The sequence below is a fragment of the Dermacentor variabilis genome, chromosome 8, assembly GCF_050947875.1.
Source record: "Dermacentor variabilis isolate Ectoservices chromosome 8, ASM5094787v1, whole genome shotgun sequence".
In the NCBI taxonomy this organism is placed as follows: Eukaryota; Metazoa; Arthropoda; class Arachnida; order Ixodida; family Ixodidae; genus Dermacentor; species Dermacentor variabilis.
The window spans coordinates 94398236-94418561 of record NC_134575.1 but is presented as its reverse complement, the minus strand read 5'-3'; the positions used below and the strand labels follow the sequence as shown (position 1 = coordinate 94418561).

Here is a 20326-nt window from a genome sequence, read left to right as displayed (position 1 = left end):
TGATTGCGGGACAAATTTTGTTGGAGCATGCACCGAACTAAAGGTGAGCACCACTGGCCCAGACCACGAGAAGCTAGGAACATTCCTGTCAGACCATGGATGCACTTGGGTGTTCAATCCCCCTCATGCTTCTCACATGGGAGGAGTGTGGGAAAGGATGATAGGAGTCACACGGCGAATTTTGGACTCCATGCTTCTTGAGAATACCTCTCGTCGCCTTACTCACGAAGTCTTGGTAACCCTCTTGGCAGAAGTCTCAGGGATCATAAATTCACGACCCCTCGTTCCTGTCTCAACGGACCCCGAGTGCTGGGAAGTGCTGACTCCGGCAACGCTTCTGACCCAGAAGGTCGGCGGCAACACAGTGCCACCAGTCTTTAATGACAAAGATATATATCGGCGACAGTGGCGGCAGGTTCAGTGGCTGGCCGACGTCTTTTGGTGCCGCTGGCGACGCGAGTTCCTTACCACCCTGCAGAGTCGTCGCAAGTGGCAGACCCCAACGCGGAGTCTCAAGGCAGGTGACCTCGTCCTCCTGAGAGACAGCCAGGTTCACCGCAACGAGTGGCCCATGGGACTCATTGTGAACGTTATCGCGAGTGCGGACGGCAAGGTGCGAAAGGTGGAAATCAAGACGGCAACACGGGGAGTGATCAAGACGTTTCTCCGTCCTGTGACCGAGACAGTCCTGCTTATTCCGTGTGAGGACTGAAAACATCATATAGTGGTTATATGTATAACCAGACGGGGAGTGTGCTGTCCCGTGTCCATTTCAAGTTTCCCGCCCGGGCGCCGCCTTCGTCTGCGAACATTGGACTCCTCTCCCCTCCCTTCTTCTTCCTTCTCCCCGTGCGCCGTCACTCTCGTTTCCTCCCTCTCGGATTGCATTGTTTACGCGACCGGCGCCTCTTTTGTTCTTTCGCGCTGCACGACTGTGGCAGCACCGCGTTTTTACGAGTATGTAAATGCACAGGATAAAGTTTTAATTTTCTTGGTGTTTGCGACTCGTTAACTATCTGAGGAGTGGCCGCAGCCCCAACGCGTGCCACGGAATCAGAACAGAAGCTCTTCTGAAGTGCATGTTCACATTTTCTGTCATCCGCAGACCCCATGGGAGACTACCATGCTGACTTGAAGAAGAAAAAAAAGGAGCGTGTGGCCAAGAATGAGTACCAGCGGCTCCGGAACATTGCCCGAAACCACAAGGCCAAAGGTGAGAAAAGGCCCTTGCTCCTCTTGGCGTATACGTCTCAGAATTAAGGTGAAACTTGCCGCTAACGGTTTGAAGTAGTAGTGGCGATTACTTATGTGCTGTATTTGCTTGATTCTAACATACCTTTTTTTTTTTTCTGAAAGCTTTGTTAGAAAAGACAACTGTGTTTGAATCGAGTATAAAACCAAAACCTCAATACAGTAAAATCTCATTAATGCACGCCTCATTAGTTCTAAAAATCAGATAATTCGCACTTAGTTTCAGCAAGGGTGCATAACTTTTAATGGTATGAAACTTTCAGTAAGGGGGGAATCAGGATTTAGATCACGAAAATCGCTCTAACGTCAATTTTTCGAAAACACTGATTTCTGCATCTACAATACCTAATTTATGCTGTGTGTAAACAGTTTAGCTATAAATGCACTCAAAGTGCCCGAAAGACATAATTTTGTCAGTGCGGATGGCAAGAAATGTACTTAAAACCGCTTCAAGACACCAAAGTGCCTGGAGCCGTCTCTCGCTTTTCCTGCCGCCGAGCACTGTCATCTTGGTATGGTTCCAAAGCTCTAAACTTCGCCTTTCTGTCCAGCCTCCTTGCCTACCAAAGCAGCACAGAAAAAGAGCAAGCATAAAAAAGTCAGGGGCTGTGTGACGCACTCGGCCTTTGTATTGGCTCAGCGTGCCAGCATGCAAAGAGGAGCGCCTTCCAATCAGAGGTTGCCACGGCAACTGGTGCATCGATGCTGCTGGCGGGGACCTGGACTGCTAAGCCTGCTTCAATATTCTCTTCGATGGTCGTTTCATTGATGATCTCGCCATAATCATAAGTGGCAAATTTCACCTCATATTTAAAAGCTTGAAACTTGACTCTAGTGTGGAAACCAAGATGCAACTCTTATCTTATCATACAGTGAGCAAGAGGGGGTGTTATTGCTTGTATCGGACAAGCAATAACTGTTGATTGGATTGCAACAGACCCAAAAAGTCAACTTATTGTGCAATCCCGACGCGGTGCCGCGGTAGCTCAATTGGTAAGGGCATCGCACGCGTAATGTGAAGACATGGGATCATTCCCCACTTGCGACAAGTTGTTTTTTCATCCACTTTCATAGTCATTAATTTATAATTTCTTTAATTCAATTATATTAAGTACAAGTAATTTCTCCTATATTGTCCTTGGTTTCGTTGTTGGTTTTTTATGATATGATTTATAAAAATCGAGCCCCTCGGGGAACCCCCTTTCTTCTTGTTTCAGTAGTGTTAAAGTTCATGAGGCCAAGTTCAGCGTGACAGCATTTGCAACATTGTTTCATAATAACAGGGAAGACAACGCAATGTAATGGCACCAAGGCAGTCTGTGATGGCACCCAGACAGTGTGCAACCTGATCCATCACACAGGCGCCCATGTTAGCATGCTTATGTTTCGCACTTTGTTTTGCCGTCTGGCAGTTTACATGTATGTGAGCACCAATGGAGCATGCTCTCAGCTGTTTCTGTACAGTCATTACAGATGGCAGAATTACAAGCATGTTGCACACTTTGCTTCACAGTTCACTTGTTAATGGTAGGTTCCTGTCCAGGTTTGTTTGGCGTGTATTAAGTAAAAAATCGTTGCAGATGTGGGCCAGTCTGAGCCACCAATACATTAAGGGCAAGGAATCCGTCTAAGCGATTTCTCATTCATACATCTTGGAAAAAGAATGCGAGAAAAAAAAAACGTACTAAGGTGGAAAATATATGACATGGAGTCACTAAATAATTTTGCAGACTGAACTGTTGTTAACATCTACGTAATGCAAAGTGTTACACGAATTGTTTCAGCTTGATATGCCCATGCACACGGAGCAGGTGGAGCAATAGCTACTTTGTTGCTTTTGTGGCTTCAGCAAGCTTACACGTTTGCACACCTCGAATTTGGCCTGGGCCTACAGCTTCTATGTGCAGGGCATTTTGGCAGGAAGTCTTGAAGCACCCACTCTGCAAGAATCATTGCAGCACGAAACATTTATGCGTGTTGAGTTGCTTGGGTTAGACCGGCCCAAGATGCACTTTGTCATTTGCCTGTTATGTAGCGTTTTAACACGGTGACAGAAACCGATATGCGGTGGTGGGTGCCTTCTGCTCTCAATTGAATGTGCCTCATACATTTTATTGTTCACACGGTATCTAGCGGGTAGAAAACGTATCATATGATCACAGCCTGCCGATGTACTGAACATTGGTGCTGAATCGTGCTTTCCAGGAGCATAATAACCGATAAAAGAGAAGCATAACTGTGCTGGGTCATTTTTTGTGTTCTCAATTAGGAATGCTAGCGTCATGAAATCGTAAGAAATGGGATCATATCAATGAGTTTATGCTCTACTAGTTGTACTAGGAGTTCGTAGCCATGTCTCATCGCTGACATTGTCGTCATGCGGTCATTTCTGGGCTCCCACACAGGCTGCGTTGCTGGACCATAATGTCTGCTTTCAAACTGCAGTTGTATGCATTCCTAGTTCATCTCCAATGTGGAGGTGGTAAAATGCGATGTAAGGAACAAAAAGTATGGATTACCGACTTGAAAGAATACGCACAAAGAAGTTTTTGTCTATTTCACTGGCAAGATAACCTTTATAGAGTGAAACCTCGTTAAACTGTAGTTTTTATTTTATTTACATCATACTGCAGGCCATGTGGCCCAAGCAGGAGGGGCATGGTAAAAAATAAAAATACACGTACAAAAGGCAGAATTGCAAAAATATGAAATTCAAGAAATGAAACAATAAAGCAATAAGGCTGGAGCTTGGAAAAAGTACGTACTAAACGGTAGTACTGCTTAACCGAAATAGCATGAGATCGCCCACTTGCCTGTCAAAAATGGAAATCAGAGAGAGTCCGATGAAAGGAGGAAAAAAACATGCAATGTTTATTCACTTCGCACAACAAAAGTGTTATTTTATTTTGACGCCACCGCGGCCTCACAGCGACGACCGCAGCCTCATACTTACTGTAGCTCCAGGCCAGCTTTTCAGCCAAGCCCATCTTCTCAGCAAACACCCGCATGGCATATTCCTCGTTGGCGTTGCATATTCTCCGTGCACGGGCATGGTAGCACTGCAGATGTCGCCGGGCGCCTTTTTCACTGCGGAGTGCTGTTTTTGTCGCGACGATTGCATTCATGAGGCTGACGTAACGCGCAGCTTCTGCCACTGTCGGGCCTGAATCGCTCATGCTGTCACTTTGCGTGTCGTCCTCATCACTGTTGCTAAGCAACACTTCGGCAACAACAGTAGCAATGATGGCGAAAAGTCGAACCTCGTAGCCGACATCCCTTTGCGGTCGCAGCAGCGCTGCCAAGCAATTTCTTCCCATTCAAAATGCCACACACCGTAGCCAACAGTAGATCCCTGTCATGTGCCAGTGCCGACTTCCTCATGTCACGTTCGATAGCACAAACAATGCCTAATTTTTCATCTATGCTGAGCACCTGACATCTTTCTTATCCGAGCTTTGGCATGACGCGAGTCCTTCTTTGCACAACGCCACAATGCTCTCTGGCACGGCGCCGAAATGATGTTGATGCAGCTTCACGTGCAAACGCACAGGGCGCTTGGAGGCCGTTGTTCTGATCCATGGTTCCAATCTCTGAGGCTTGTTGTTCTGCCGGGCGACCCGATAGAGACGACGCATTGCCGTGTTTGCGCGATGCAGAGTGGAAAAACTACATGTTAGCCGATGTGTACGCAATGAGCTGGCACGGTTCATGCGGATACAAAACACATTATGTTCAATGGCCGCTGAGTCGGGGATTTCACTTTACTATTTTATAACGAAACTACTGCTTAAGCGGGTATGGTTTAACAAGGTTTTACTGTATTACAATCATTGATAATTACGTCTGAAAGTGAAAATTCCGGGCTTTCGCATAGGTTGCATTGGTGGCTATTCTTTGAGTGACGTTTCATATTGAGCACACCGTCACACAAAATGGGTACGAAACTCCTCTTAAGGGGGGATGCAGCCCTCGAAAACCGAAAAAGTCGATTTTTGAAAAACAATATTTTTGGGTTGTATGTCTCATAAACTACCTGTTCTGTAATTATCAGCACCTAATTCAACTGCAAAATAAAAAGAAAGGTTACTTTTGCGGCCACCATGGCCCACAAAACGTTCGCAAATTCCGAAATGAAGACAAACTTCACGCGCGTGCCATTTTCGGTCCATGTGGCCTTGCTGCGCCATCTTGGTGTTGTTTTGTCTGTAAATTCTTTGTCTCTGTTTTGCCACCTTGCAAAATGGCGTCAGTGGTGCGGTTTAGGCGCTATTGACGTTTTCTTGTAATACGATGCGGAGTGTTGATTGGCCGGAGCAGCGCATTCAAATCACGAGGGCTAAAGCGCGCATGCCATTGGCTGCTGCGCGGACGGCGGCGAAATGGTTGCGAAACTCCTCTTAACAACTTCACTGTAAACAGTTGCGTGTAAATTTACGTTTCCAATGGCGGTGTTTTAACTAGGCTCCCCTAGCGATGGTGGTGTTTTTGTCACAAGGCCCGCATGGGTCAACGAGAGGCCCGTTGGTGAGCATTAGGGAAAAATTACTAGCAGGGCCTTTCCAGCTCAAGCCAGCTTTATTAAAAGCCATTTTTGTTTAACATATCAGTGGGATCGAGTGTGTCTGCAGCTACTACTGTGCTGTTTTACACAATGCATGCTTGGAACGAGTGAATAACAGCCTTATCACTCTCCATCCCTTGTGCAAGCCACTGCTTTCATGCGTCGTTGCTGCATAGCAACATGTCGCTTATCAAAAGCAACAGTGTGTCATTTTTTACTTCTTTTTTTTTTGTGGCAGCTGGCTCTTATAGGTTCTATGTGACATTGCACCGCCTTCGGAATTGGTCCTGGTCGTAACGGCAGAAGTCGTAAAATTTCTTAACTGTAGTACTTACAATAAATTAATAACCTTGCCACTGTCATCGTCATTGTCAGGGCCATTGTCATCACACACAAACCTTTGTTGGCATTGCACAGACATGTTACATCATCTGGTAACACTTTGTGGAACACCAAATGATGCTAGAGAGCCAGCTACCTGAAAAATGCTTCGCATAACATAAATTTACACAGTGCAGGGATCTGCCTGTGCGCACCACTCATCCGAAACATTTGCAAGGGAAAAGACACATGCAAATGAGGAGTTTTGTTTTGGATGATGACTTTCCATTTTACTTCTCACAAGAGTGCATCTTATATGCATAAACTTTCTAAAGTTGAAACTGCAGATCAAAACAATTATCACAGAAGAAAGTAAATGCTTTTCAATGATGGTAAGCACGGGAAATGAAAGCAGGTGACATAACTTATTTTGTTATATCAAGGTTTTACTGTTTTAGAATTTGCTCACTAGTTTGTACATACAATGATGCAACTGAAATTTCATACCTCTTGTTTTACTGGGTTACACTTTTAATAACACCACTGTCTTATATCTAATATACATTCTTCGCCACAATGCAGTGCCGAAGAACCTGTTCCTGCCAACCGAAAACCTGAACAAGGATGAGGTGAGTTCGTTTTATCTTGTTTATGTCACGAGTTTAGTATGGGCCCGAGAAATTGAACTGGGCATAAAATAACTATAGCATGTCTTCTACGTACCAGATGAACACGCAGTAGGCTTTTGTCTTCCATATCATTCATAGCCTGTGAGTTTTTTGTACCGACTTAAACTCTATAATTATGATGAATAATAAAAAAAATACAACAACAATTTTGCGGATCCATACATATTGCTGACGATCTTTATCATGAACTGTCCTCCTGAGGCATTCAGGCAACCAGCGGTGCAATGGAGCTTAGAACGACAGAAAGCTGAGCTAGTTGGTAAGGATTCATTATGCAAGAAAGGTGAGGCTTGCAGACAGGACACAAGAGAAGAGAAGTGGACAACACTTCTGTTGTCCACTTCTCTTGTGTCCTGTCTGCACGCCTCACCTTTTTTTGCATAATGGTGCATTGGAGTACGCGGTGCTGTGGACAGTGGCTATTACGAGCAGCCGTCGAAATAAGTTTTGCGCAGTCTCGAGTCATCTATGCATGGTGTCCAATCCTGGGGTCTGCCACTGGTTGCAGGTCTCCAAGGCAGTGACTGTTGCCAAGGCGGCGACAGCATCACACGGCAAGTTTGCCGGCACCCTCAAGGAAGAGAAGAATGTCAAAGTTCGGCGCGCCAAGCGCAAGGTGTGTTGCCTTCGTTATTTACTCGAGCTTTTGCAGGGACACCGCCAAAGCAAAAAATTGTTTGAGTTGTGTTAGTAAATTACCCTTCTTACAATACCAAAACAAGCCACTCTTATGGCAAGGACCACAGTAAGACAGAAAAGTTGCAAACACATAAAACCTTGAAGTTTCTGCACCAGCTAGCTTCGATATCGCGGAATTCCGACAGCGTCTGCTCTGGTCTAGCTTAGTTTTTATCACTAGAGATTAACTACATCGTATTGTAAGAAAGCCAAAGACTTAACTTGGCAGTTTCATGAACTTTTACTGGGCCACAACTCTCCAATTACCAAAGAAATTCTTTAAAATTTGTGATGTTACTCTGAGGTACCAGCACTTGGGTCTTTGGCACAAAATTTGATGGAGAGAGCTTTGACCTTATTTTTTTTTCTACAACTCACCTACCAGCACAAAACTAACAGTAGAGATTTGAAAGTCAGTTCAAACTGTAAGTGTTTCTTTTTACTGTCTCTCCAAACAACTTTTTCACAGCATCATTATAAATGTTATTATACATAATATTCACATCAAAAAGGTTTATCTAAATGTCTGTAATGTTATGTAGCTAAATTGCAATGTTGCAATTCAATTGTGGACATAAGATTTTGCTTTTACAAATACCTAAATCAGCGTACTTGTACCTGTCATCAGATTCCTTTCTGTGGTTTAGACGTGCTCGGCATAAATGGTGGTAAGAGCAAGAGTGGATATATCACAGCAACGGCACTTCGTGCTGCGTACTCTAGCAATGGCACTGCCTAAGATGGCTGTCTTTATTTATATGCATGCTGCAGGTGTATACTGTTAAAGTTCATTAATGTGTATATTCATTGAAAATATCGATTGCTGTCTGCAATTTGGCAGGAAGCCCACTTCTGGCTCCCCCTGATGAAACTTGTGAATGCGCCATGTGAATGTGAAGCATGTGGAAGTCGATCATGCCTGATAACAAATTTCGGGATGATCAGAATTTTTCTGAAGTCCCGGTTTACTAGCACATGCTTCATTTCAAATATTGCTAACCGCTTTTTAGGCCATGACGGATGGTGCGAACAATCGAACTGCAGCGCGGTGAGGAGGACCTAGAGCGTTGGTAGTTCCAGACACGCTTGTCAGGCCAGCAGAGCGGCCATCCCAATGTGCTAATCATATTCCCAACCTACATCACTTTGCCTTAGAACCACCCCCTTGAGTCGCCCCATCCCCCCAAAAAACAAGAACAAACATAGAAAAAACAAATCTTTTGCTTTCACAATTTCAGGATTTCGAATTTATTAGCGTGAGAGCATCGGTACAGATCACATAAAAATAATTTTACAGGTTAGGATCCCATAGTCCGAACACTTTAGGGGCACCTATTGTGAAAAATACGAGAATTAAAAATATCTTGGTAATTAACAAGAGAAGAAAAGTAACACTTATGGTGCAGTAATAGTAGCTACAACAAAATTATAGCTTTAGAAAATAAGACATGCTGCGATGAATACATAATATGAAAGAATTCACATAATAATACAAATTAATAAGGACTGGACATAACAAAAGACTAAGATGACAGAGGGAATGATTTCAGAACTTTTTTTAAATCTATAAAGGTTAGACAATGACTAGGCTGGTGGCAAAGGGTTCCAGAATGAGATGGCTGTAAATGAGAAGGTTCTTATTCCGTAATTAGTGCAAACTCCTGGCAATAATAAACTTCCTTCTGACATGGAACGCACACACTTTTAGAAAGGCATACATGCATTTGAAACAATTATAAACGGGCAAACAGCAAACAAGATGGTGCCCATGACGTGTTACCAGTGCCTCCAGTTGCTTTCGATGCTTTGCTATTTTTGTAAACAAAGATGGTGGCAGCCACAGAAGCGTGATTTAGGGGGGCAGTGAATGCGTTTCAGCACTTTTAGGGCCCAGTTAGCATTCCGCATGTAGATAATATGGGGAATAACGTTGCGGCACATTTCATCGATGCGAGATTGCAGTTTAATGACCTTTCGTTGTCAAAATATACGAAATGCATTGAATTCTATGAGCATTCGGTGTGGATACGGAAATATTTCGTTGCAGTGAGAATTTCGTTGTCTCTGGCTTTCGTTATCGTGGGGTTCAACTGTAAATGCATTTTTAATGCTAAACAAGTCTGAAAACTTACTGGAAAAATTGCAACCTTGCCCAGAACATTCTTACCTACTGTAGTATCTCTGTGGCGATAATGTTGTGCTTGTGATAACAAGGCTTGATTTCCAAACATGGTGGCCGTATTCCGATGGGAGAAGAATGCAAAAACGCCCATGCTTGTAAGTTTAGGCGCATAGCAAAAGAATCCCAGGTGGCCGAGATAACGGAGCCCCCTGCTCACTATCATAGCCGATTAGATTTGATGTTGCATGAAATTATTCTGTAGCCGACACAGTGTGAAAGGGCAGTACAAGTGAGAGCACAAACTGCACAGCAGAGAACTTTGTCATCGGTGTTCTTGCTTGTTTTATCGTTTTGTGCTTTTTCGCTTGTGTGTATCAGCTACAACAGTTCAGTGCTCCATTTTGGTTCAGAATTTTGTTGATGCAAGGGAACTCTGTGCAAGGGCACCAGAGTTCCCTCACATCACGTGGTGTCTCTCTAACGCTGAGAGTAGTGATTGATGTGCTTGTTTTTCCTCTCTGTAACAGTTCGAGCCCAACTTTGGAGACAGCAGGAAGGAGCGGGATGCTCAGTTGAAGGTGTTCAACGAAATGCAGCGCAAGAAGCCCAAGCTCGACGTCAAGCGGGTGAGCGGCAGTGCTGGCAGAACCCTTGCCGCCGTTTTTCTCTGGCTTGCAATAACCAGCCATCACCCTGGGCCTTTCTAAGTCCACTATAGGACGAATGCCCCTTCCAGTGATTTCCGATTGCCCATGTCATGTGTCAGCTGACTGTATCCCGTCCCTGCAAACTTCTTGATTCTCATCACCTCACCTCTACTACAGTTTGCTCTGAAGGGCTTTTTTCCTTTTCTTTTCTAAAGCATTTCTGTGCGTTCATTTTAATTACATCAGTCTTCCACCCACCCTGTGTGCCACCGCACATATTCTCGGAGAGTTTGACAATGGGTGACTCCAATTTCTAACCTCTACTGCTGTCTCTATTCATGTTCTTTCTTACAATAACTGAAGAAGATAAGCATGCCCTTTCTTCAGCTGCGGCAGTGGCCTTGTTTAAAGCCTGCTGCAGGACTAAGGATTCTCCCTGCGATCTTCAGTTCTGCTTGCATCAGCCAACTACATCTTGTGGTCGCCAATTTCCTAATCTTATCACGCTGCCAAACCTTTTGACATCCTTGACTACTTATTACTGCTTGTTGCTGGGCTGTTTAGTCCGTGCTTTCTTCTTTTGTTATTGGGTGCAAAACTATATGCAGCTAAAATTATTCACAGGGTATAGTTCACCTTTCAAGGTGGGTGCCAGTTTGCTCGAGCGCAATGCACACTGAATTCAGACAGAATAGCAAAGGAAATGAAATTGACAAAATGCATGCTTGTCCTAACACAGATTCAAGAATCGTGCATGCTGGCAACTTCCTGTGATAATGATTTTCTTTTTTCATATATACCAAGTAGAACACAAGAGAAGAGGTTGCACAATGTCACTACCCACTACTTGTGTTTTGCTGGGCGCCTGAGACACCACAACACGTCAGAAAAAGATTACTGTTTTCCATTTTTTGGCAAAGCATCTTTTCTGTTAGTCTTAATAGGCCATTCCTTTCAACGTAATCAAAAGATGATCTTATTCTGAAGTGGCTGCCGTTCTGTACTGCACAAGTGGAGGCTTTCTGTCTGTGAACCTTATCAAGAGATGGTACTGCCAGCCTGAAAAAAAAATGTTGGCCAAATGTGGTAGGCATTGTGAATGCAGTTAACCATGTCTCAGCAAAATTAGATGAACACTCACGCGTACTTGAACCCACTCCTGTGCACGCTCAACACATGTTCACATTGTTGCTGTTCCTCACTCACTCTGGCGTGACTAGGCTCAACATGATTGCACTCATGCATGAGTGTGCTGATCTGTGCACCTAAAATGCACCCATGAGCAAAATTAAGAAAGCAAAACAGGAGCACTTGTATTGATGTTAGTGGCAACACTGAATCAAGAGTCCAAGAAGACGTAGAAACCCTATAAACAAACATAAGCCCCATATCCAATAATTTCTTATGGACATATGGGGGTCCCATACAAAAACATGTTTGCACACATCATATGGGGCAAATCCCAGATGATTATATAAGCATATGGGTATCCCATATGAAATCCCGTATGATCCGTAATATTATGGGGCATGCTCTCATATGATGCTATATGGGAACATTATCGGTGTTTATATGGGATACCCTTACGCTCATATAATTATATAGCCACATCGAGTTTGTGCCATATGATACCGTGTGTACTCGTGTAATGGCCACAGGGATTTTTCTGAAATTCGGGGTTAAGATTGGGGCTGTGGCCATTACACGGAGAAAAATACATTTAAAAAAAAATATTTTCGGTGCCATTTGCCTTTATTGAACTACAGTACTAGCTTGTACTGGCTCTGGCTATTCTTGGCTATTTTCGTAGCATGTTACCTGCTGGATGGAATAAATTGTGACGCCCCACAGACTAGCGATGGCAGCATCTCGGAGGCTGCCGCTAAATCTTGGAGGCTGTGCTTTCTCTACCTAGAGCTGCTGAAAACTCGGCATGGTGCCTTGTTTTGTCACTGATGAAAAAAGAAAGCTTTGGAATTCTCGCACCACACAATAGATAACATTCCCAGCCTTCTCAAAAATCAAGGGTGCCTATAGATGGGTAATTTTTAAATGTATTACTTGGAGAATTTTTTTTACAAAGTTCTGGGTGTGGCTTTTACACAGGTATGGCCATCACTCGAGTACATACGGTACCTGTGTAAACGACCCTGCCCCATCCCCTCCTATGTCCATTCGGGATTATTCGATATGGGACTTATGGTTTTTTTGATAGGGAAGACAACCACCACTAAGGAAGACCAAGAAGCTGGGATGTTTGTTTCAGGTGTGCCCAAAATGAAGTTAGTCCTTAGTTGTAAAAGAAGCGGAGATCCGCCAGGATGGAATGACAGACAAAAAGAAGAAATTTACCGAGACCACCCATCTTATGCAGGAGTGAGATGCAGATTAAGAAGATCCGTTAAGAAGATCCGGAGAAAGCTCACGACCTGCATTTACTTACACAACAAATATTAAACTGTGTCGTGCTAGCGCAAGTTACAGCAGGACAGCTCAATTAAGCTTCAGCTTCAGTAAGGACTGAGCAGGGAGGTTTTGACTAATGCGTCCTACCATTCAGAAGATACTGATTGTTAATTCAGAGCACTTTGGTACTATGACAAATTATCAGATGTGACGAAGTAAGTGTAATAGGTTTCCCACCACTATCAGCATGTAATCAATGTATGGGGACAACAGGTATCAGATATAATAAAAGTATCATCGTGTCAGATGCGGCTGTTATAACGAGGTGCCAAAAATTTTTTTACAACGACCAAAAGTTGAGCCACTTGGTAGGGATACATGTCAAGAAAAACTTAAGGCGTGTGGACACGGACACAGAAAGAGGGAAATGGACAACACAAATGGCAACTATCAACTGAAAGGTTGTACGGTAATGGGAAAGGGAGTAGCCATAAAACTTATCTGTGCACGCTCAGGTATGGCATCGCCACCCGTCAAGCTTATCTACCACTTGTCAAACTGTTGATCGTCTTGTCCTCCACTGTGAGACTCTTCACTTTATGGTCTGTGTTTGTGTTTTAAGTTTCTTCCTCCTTGTGTCTGAATCTGGATGCCCAAATTTTGGCAAAACATTGTTATACTAGAACCTAATTGGCCATTCTGGGAAGCCAAAATGCAATTCCAGGAGCCCGAAGACATTAGCTCCATTAGAAAGCTCTGCTATAGATGTCCTAAACTTTCACCATTTCTTATTGTTCTCTGTAGGGTGTAAGCTGATGATGCGTTGATCAGATTTTATTTGCTTGTCTGTTTCAGGCGGCCAACCAGTTCATTCACCAGGAAGAGATTGAGTGAGTGTCTTTCTGCTGTTTTGTTTATAATCTTTGATAGTGGTGAAGATCTCAGTGGAGTATCTATACATTCATGCGACACCTTGTTCCTCTGTTTGGGACTCCAACCTTGCGTTCAGTGGCACGTAGGGAAAATTTTAGTGGCACAGGAGCAAGGGTTGTGATGCACATGACGAAAAGCACACATCTGACATCACGGCATTCCACTCATGCTAGAATAGATTGGATTCTCAGAAGAGCACCATGTTTTTGTACTCCTTACCATAAAAACTCAAATATAATACGAGGGATAATGTTAGGACTGCAAGAAAAGTTTTATCTTCGTACAGTCAGACTCCCGTTAGTACAGTGAAACCTCGTTAAACCGTAGTTGGCCGGAGCTCGGAAAAACTACGTACTTAACGGTAGTACTGTTTAACCGAAATAGCATGAGATCACCCACTTACCTGTCGAAAACGGAACTCGGAGAGAGTGCGATGATAGGGAAAAAAAACATGGAGTATTTATTCACTTCGCGTGACAAAAGTGTTATTTTTGCCGAGACACAAACAAGTCCCCCTTTGCCGAGACGCAAACAAGTGTAAAATAGCCTAATGCTAACGCAGACAAAATGTTCTATCCTTACAGTGAGCACTGATCGGAAAACTGATCAGTTGACCTGCCTTTCATTGTAAATGAAGCCAGATAAGTGCAGTAATAGAAATTTCCTTCTTGGCATATGAAAGATCTGGACGCTGCTCCTTCTCTTTGGCGGTGAAAATCTTCTGCAACACATGAAAACATAGGCAATGCGCACGTTGAGATCTCGCACGGTCTGCCTTCCACTGCCGCCTCGGCAGGCTCTGCAGCCCTCAGCTAGCATTGCAATCTCTGGGCAACTGGGTGCACACCGCATTACATTATTTTGCTGGAGGAGTGCACCGAACGGGACAGCCAGAGCAAAACACGCCAGCGCACGCAATCTCGGAGGCCATAGTTTGATATAGCTCACTTCCTAAAGGTGCATGTGGTAAGTTCACCAATGGTAATGAGGTGGCAGCTTATGATGTGGGCCTGCATGCATCGCAAATCTGTGATAAACAGAACGAACAGAACAAAAGTACAGTAAAGGATGCATAAGTAATGTATGCATTGCATACCGTAAGTGCTCGAAAAGAACCCGCAGTAGCTTGCACACGAAAACCAAAAGGAAGGGGCAAGTGGCTGCCAGCAGAGAGAAATGCGGGCAACGTTTCATCGTGTGTGTAGCATTGTAATACACATGAAAATGTGCAAAGTGGGGTCAGTGTGCGCTTATGCAATGTCGCTTGTACGTGGGCAAATCAAGAAGTCTTTACCCCTATCTTTTTTTAAATGAAATTACGGGCGTAAGTGCAAAGTTAGAATATCCATTCCGAGTGTGAATCTTTCTTTGACCAGCCCGGCCTTATCTGCCGGTAGCTTCGTGGCACCGCGCTGTTGTCAGTTGTTAAAGGTGGCACTTCTGCTTCACACATCTACAGCGTACGAGAAATGAAGTGTTATTCATTTTCTATGGAGCAAGGGACAAACCATCATCGAAATCCACAGAGAAATGCAGCCCACGTACGGGGAAAGGTGTCTCGCTTTGAGAAGTAGCACGACTGCAATTCACGTGCATGGATGAAGGCAAGACAGCAGTCCGACGGTGGTTCCACAGTCAGCCGGATGAATTTTACAAGTACCAAAGGGGCATCTCAGATTTATTGCTCCGAAGGGACAAATGCTGGAACCAGCGTGGGAACTATGTGGGAAAATGTTGTAAGGTGCATAGAATAGTATGTATATTAACGCGACAGCGTTAAGGAGCTCGTGTCGCAGAAAAACTGGTGTCGTCGGCATCAGCGGCGTTGGCCGTGAGCGATAAATCCCAGAAGGCACTTCATAAATAAAAAAGCATCTTGCAAGAAGGGCTGGTGGGAATCGAACTAGGGTCTCCAGAGTGTGAGACGGAGACGCTACCACTCAGCCACGAGTTCGTTCCTTCAAAACGGGACAAAATCACCTCTAGTGAATGCGGTGTTGTTTTAGAAATGTACCGTAGAAAGTTATACTGCGGTGTATATTGGTAATTATGACCATGTAACTTACAGAAGTCGCAGTTTCACGAGTAGCAAAGTACGTTTCCACTACATTTCTTCTGCGCTCTGCGCACACGCTGAGCCATCTTGCGGCAAACACAGAAGACCCCCTCCGCGCAATGCACGACGCTGCCCCGACACGCGGGGCGCCACTCGCCCCATGATCGCGTCCGCCTTCATGGCGCGTCGGGGCCCGGCTATCTGTGCCTATCGCGATGTTTGGCTGCCGTAGTGCGTTTGAGTAGGTGGTGCGAACGGGGTGCGATAACGCTATTGCGTTCCACTCTTGAAGGCAAAGCTTAAGCGTCCTCCAATTTTTTGTAATTACCTGTATGTACAGTGCTCACAGAATGGAACATGTCAATTTCGGGCTAATTAATGCACATACTTTCGTGTCCACCGGCTGCTGTTCGTGTCACATCGACGTAATTTTGGCACATGCACTTGCGCACCTAGATTGAAGTCCGGGTCACCTTTGGTGACCAGATTCCTAGTGACATGACATGGCACCCTAGAGTTCTTTGCACATATGCAGGGTTCTGCTAAATGCTCCCTATCGTGCTTCATTCTATGAGCACTGTACCTTATTTTGGTTAATAAAAAATAGGGGCAAATACTTTCTGATTCACCCTCATATAAGTACGTCATTGCTCCTTCTGTACAGTGATCTTCTCGCATTTTGGGGCAGTAGCTCGACGTTCACTGCGAGATGCAGAGAGCACTGTAGGCACAGGCTGCTGAGCCCTTCTCAATTTGGGGAATGGTCCATTGTTGGGACCTCAGAAACATTGTCTCTTTCCTCGGCATTCAAGAAGTGGTTCTTTTTGTTTTCGCTAGCTCGGGCTGCTCCCTTCGGTCGCTCTGAACTGCTCCACTGTGGCAGTTTCGGCAGCCTAATTTGCTCCCCGTTTGCTGCTTCTGTAGAGCTGCCATTCTGCAGCTCGGCAATGGGGAAACGGGACGGTGGTTGGTGTGGTATGGGGTATGACGGCTTCTGCGAATGTTTTCGCACTGTGGGCATAGGCATCGTGGTTTCGGTATTGAGCTTCCATTGCAGTGCCCGACAATGACGGCAATAGGTGCCTGCTGCTTTGCACAATGTTTTGAAACCGAAACCATGACTGAGCGCATGAAATATGCGGGGAAAGCCTTTGGTACCAATATATAATACGAGGCGGAGATTATGCATGTCATATTTTGAAAGGATATTAACGTCATATTATATGCGAGTTTTTACGGTAGTCAGGTCTGTAAGAACAGGTCTGTTTCATCTGCCACAGCAAAATTTTTCTTTGTTAATCAGCCTTTTGTGGTGCTTTCACTGTGCAGATTAGGGTTCACTTACCATTCTAAGGCCTAACCTAGCCTAGCCTGACCTAACCTAGTTAACGCAAACTTCATGAGACCAAAAAGAAATCTCTGAATTAACCAAATGTCGAATTATTGAGGGTACCAAGAGGACTAGTACAAGGCACTACTTACTACATCAACACAATTTCATTTACCAAATGAATCGGCAAATCCGGTTTGTTTTGCACAAAAGCAGTACAGAAACTGCAGTTCTCGTCATCTCGTCTCTGATTAGTGGTCACGGCAGCAAGGCCCTTGTGGCTTATTTCACATTGTGGCTGCAATGCAAAACCCGTGTCGTTATCTGAGACATGTTTTTTGCTACCGTGCATCCCGATTATTATTCTGCCAATTGGCTGGTTGGCATCAGACCTCGTCTGTGTATCGTGATGAAGCCAGGAGATTCGAGGCCAGCATACAGGCTGCACTGTTGCTTATGTATTGCACTGAGTCAGAACTAAACTGCTGGTTGCCATATCTGTTGCAGACGAAACAGTGGTTGCTATTGACGCCGCTATCAGAAATGGTGCCTATGTAGGTCTGAAGGCACGTGGACAACACACACAGAGTTAAAACATTAACGACGGTTTGGTTGCAGACGAAACCACGATCGGCGGCGTCATGGATGGTGACTAGGCAGTTCTGAAAGCCATGCTGCCAACGGGCTCACCAAGTCAAAACGAAATTACTGTTAGGCACAACCTCTGCGAGTGGAACCGTGATCACAGTGCAGGTCTAAATTCATGCGTCTGACACAGTGTCATGCGTAACATGAAATGCAAGAATAGAGGCTATAAAGACAAATAAACTTGAAGCGTTTCGGCATTCCTGTCGTTTTCCGCTGATGACTAGTGATGCCGACTTCGCTGCTTCGTTTCATTTGAACCCTAGTGCCTTCCTTTCTCTTCAAGATCGCACATTTGCGGTGCTCTGTGCTTGCTGCGGTCCAAGGGTGGGCTGAATCAGCAATTGTACATCTAATTAACAAGATAACAAGAGTCTGATGTCATTCAATAATGCATACACTTACCAGGACCACAGGATGTCTTAATTATCCGATTTGCAAATTAGCTAGGGCCAAATTGATGAGGTTTTACTTTATTAGCACTGTTAGCTCACTACTGTAGCTGCATGTGTAAAAGCACTTAGTTCCAACATTTGGCTTGACTGCTGTAAACCACGACTGAGAGAGAAAAAAAGAAGACATATTTAATAACAATGGAGGACACAGTATAATGCTGTCCTCTTCATTAATATTCTTGAATGCTAGCACCTGAAACATACAAGAAATGTTAATTGCAGGATGGATGTACAGGCAGCTGCTTGAGAGGAGGGTATGTTCAACGTAAGAAGTACTGATAGAAAATTTTTGTCCAGTTTTTACTGTTTTTTTAGATTGCCGTCGACCCAATAATTACACTATGGAGCCTCAACTCCCCGATAGTGCAACAAATAATTATGTCACCTGCTAGTGCGACCAGTTCAAAACATGTGCCAAGCCTAGCGCAGCTTTGGACATGAAAAAGGAGACTCGTTGCAGATGGAATTTGTTGTGGCAGTCTTGTGGTACCAGATATCAGTAAGATTTACACACACTGTGGCCTTTCTGTCAAAATCCGAGTCCACAGCACTCGATGGGACGAGGAGACAGCATGTTTTCCAGCATTCCTGAGACTTTGTACCATAATTATAGAGGATACAGCATCGTCATAAAAATAAAAGAGCAAAAAAAATGCAGGTCAGAAAAATTTTGTGTAGGTATTCCTTTAAGCCTGCATAACGTACTTATGCAGCTCAGGTACCAGTAGCACACTTTGGCTAATGAAATATGCTTTCTAATATTTGACATTCTTATTCATCCCTGCAGGGTTTCCGAAAACCCCAGACGACGGAAAGCAGGCAAGAAACACCATGGCAAGGAGAAGTCCTCGAAGAAGAAAGGTGGCCTCAACCACAAGGGCAGGAATCGACCGCAAAATGCAAAGCACAAGAAGGGAAGGAAGAAGTAATAAATCAAGTTTTTGTCAGACAAATGAATGTGGGAGCAGCCTCTCAACATCTTTTTTTCTGCATAGGATGAAGTTCCTCTGGGTGTTTGCTTAAAGTGAAAATAGGTAATTATGCAGGTTCACGCTAATGCTGCTGAACATTGAGCCCTACAGGCAAACCTTGTCCAACAAGTGTTATAGACACCAAATTTTTACACCATTATAATTAAGCCTTGTTACAACAAAGTTGCACTCTCCGTAGAGATACCTTTGCTATGAGTACATGCTCATATTGTGGAGAAAAAAAATTAGGAGCAGCATAAGTCGAGCCCTGTGTCGCTATGTAACACATAGGCGCTGACTACAGGGGAGAACTCTGGGGCCTGAGCCCCCTCTCCGGAGTTTTGCGGGGGGAGTCGAGCCAACCTTCGGCGGTGCCAACGCCAACGCACCCCCCGCCCCCCTTGTTGTGTCATTGCGAGTTTTGTCACCCACATCATTTGAGGTTTCTTTTGACTTGCGTCGACCTTTTCTCTTAAAATTTTATTATGGCTAATAGTTGCTGCTTCACTGCTGGCGCAGACGTGCGCAGGTTTTAATTCATACTTTGCTGTATTTCTGCAAATCCTGACAATAGGAGAATAAGCGCATTGCAAGTACCAGCGGCGGCTGCCTCCTCTGTATTTTCTCACTTTAACATTGTTATAAATTTCCACTGTAAACACCATGCACATACGCAATATATTTAACTATACACAGGACAAAGTTTATTATATAAAAAGAAAGAAATAGCCAAATAATTATTTCTAAAGTGATGGATAGCTTATGCCTAGAGAATGGATACATTGATGTATGTTCACCTAGCTTCGAAATGCATTGCATGCTTTTCTGACCTTGAAAAAAAAAAAAACCCATAGTCTTTAGTGACCCCTTCGGCACACTCTTTTACGAACGGCATGTGGAATACGCATAAATAAAACGTGTCTCAGTATCGCTTCTCTTTCCAGTAAGCAAAGCTAACGACTCAATAAAACAAAGGACTTGTAATAATTTCCAACATTTATTTGGATGGAAACATCGTCACTTGCATGCAGAGGTCATAAATATATACAGCGTGTCCCAATTAACTATCACGCACCAAGGTTTAAGAAAAGCAATGCGTTACTCGAAGAAAACTTAGTGCATATTGTTTCCAGCACAGTGGAGTAGCTGTCAGTAATGTTTTTGTTGTGAGATTTAATTAGGTCATTGTAATTATCTAACTCGAGACATACTATCATAATTATCAAAGTGTCAGTGAGGCATTTGTAGGCACAGCCAAGGG

At 44.1% G+C, this 20326-nt stretch overlaps 1 protein-coding gene across 1 annotated transcript in view; it reads left to right on the top strand.

The window, feature by feature from the left end:
* LOC142590421 (ribosome biogenesis regulatory protein homolog) overlaps window positions 1–19051 on the top strand; it is a 37388-nt gene extending 18337 nt beyond the window's left edge. The window contains exons 7-12 of the mRNA XM_075702517.1: window positions 1106–1213; window positions 6716–6762; window positions 7331–7438; window positions 10150–10248; window positions 13531–13565; window positions 18882–19051. Coding sequence (XP_075558632.1) covers window positions 1106–1213; window positions 6716–6762; window positions 7331–7438; window positions 10150–10248; window positions 13531–13565; window positions 18882–19023 — 539 coding nt within the window. The 3' untranslated portion in view covers window positions 19024–19051. The remainder of the gene's footprint in view (window positions 1–1105; window positions 1214–6715; window positions 6763–7330; window positions 7439–10149; window positions 10249–13530; window positions 13566–18881) is intronic.
* Window positions 19052–20326: the final 1275 nt, after the last annotated feature.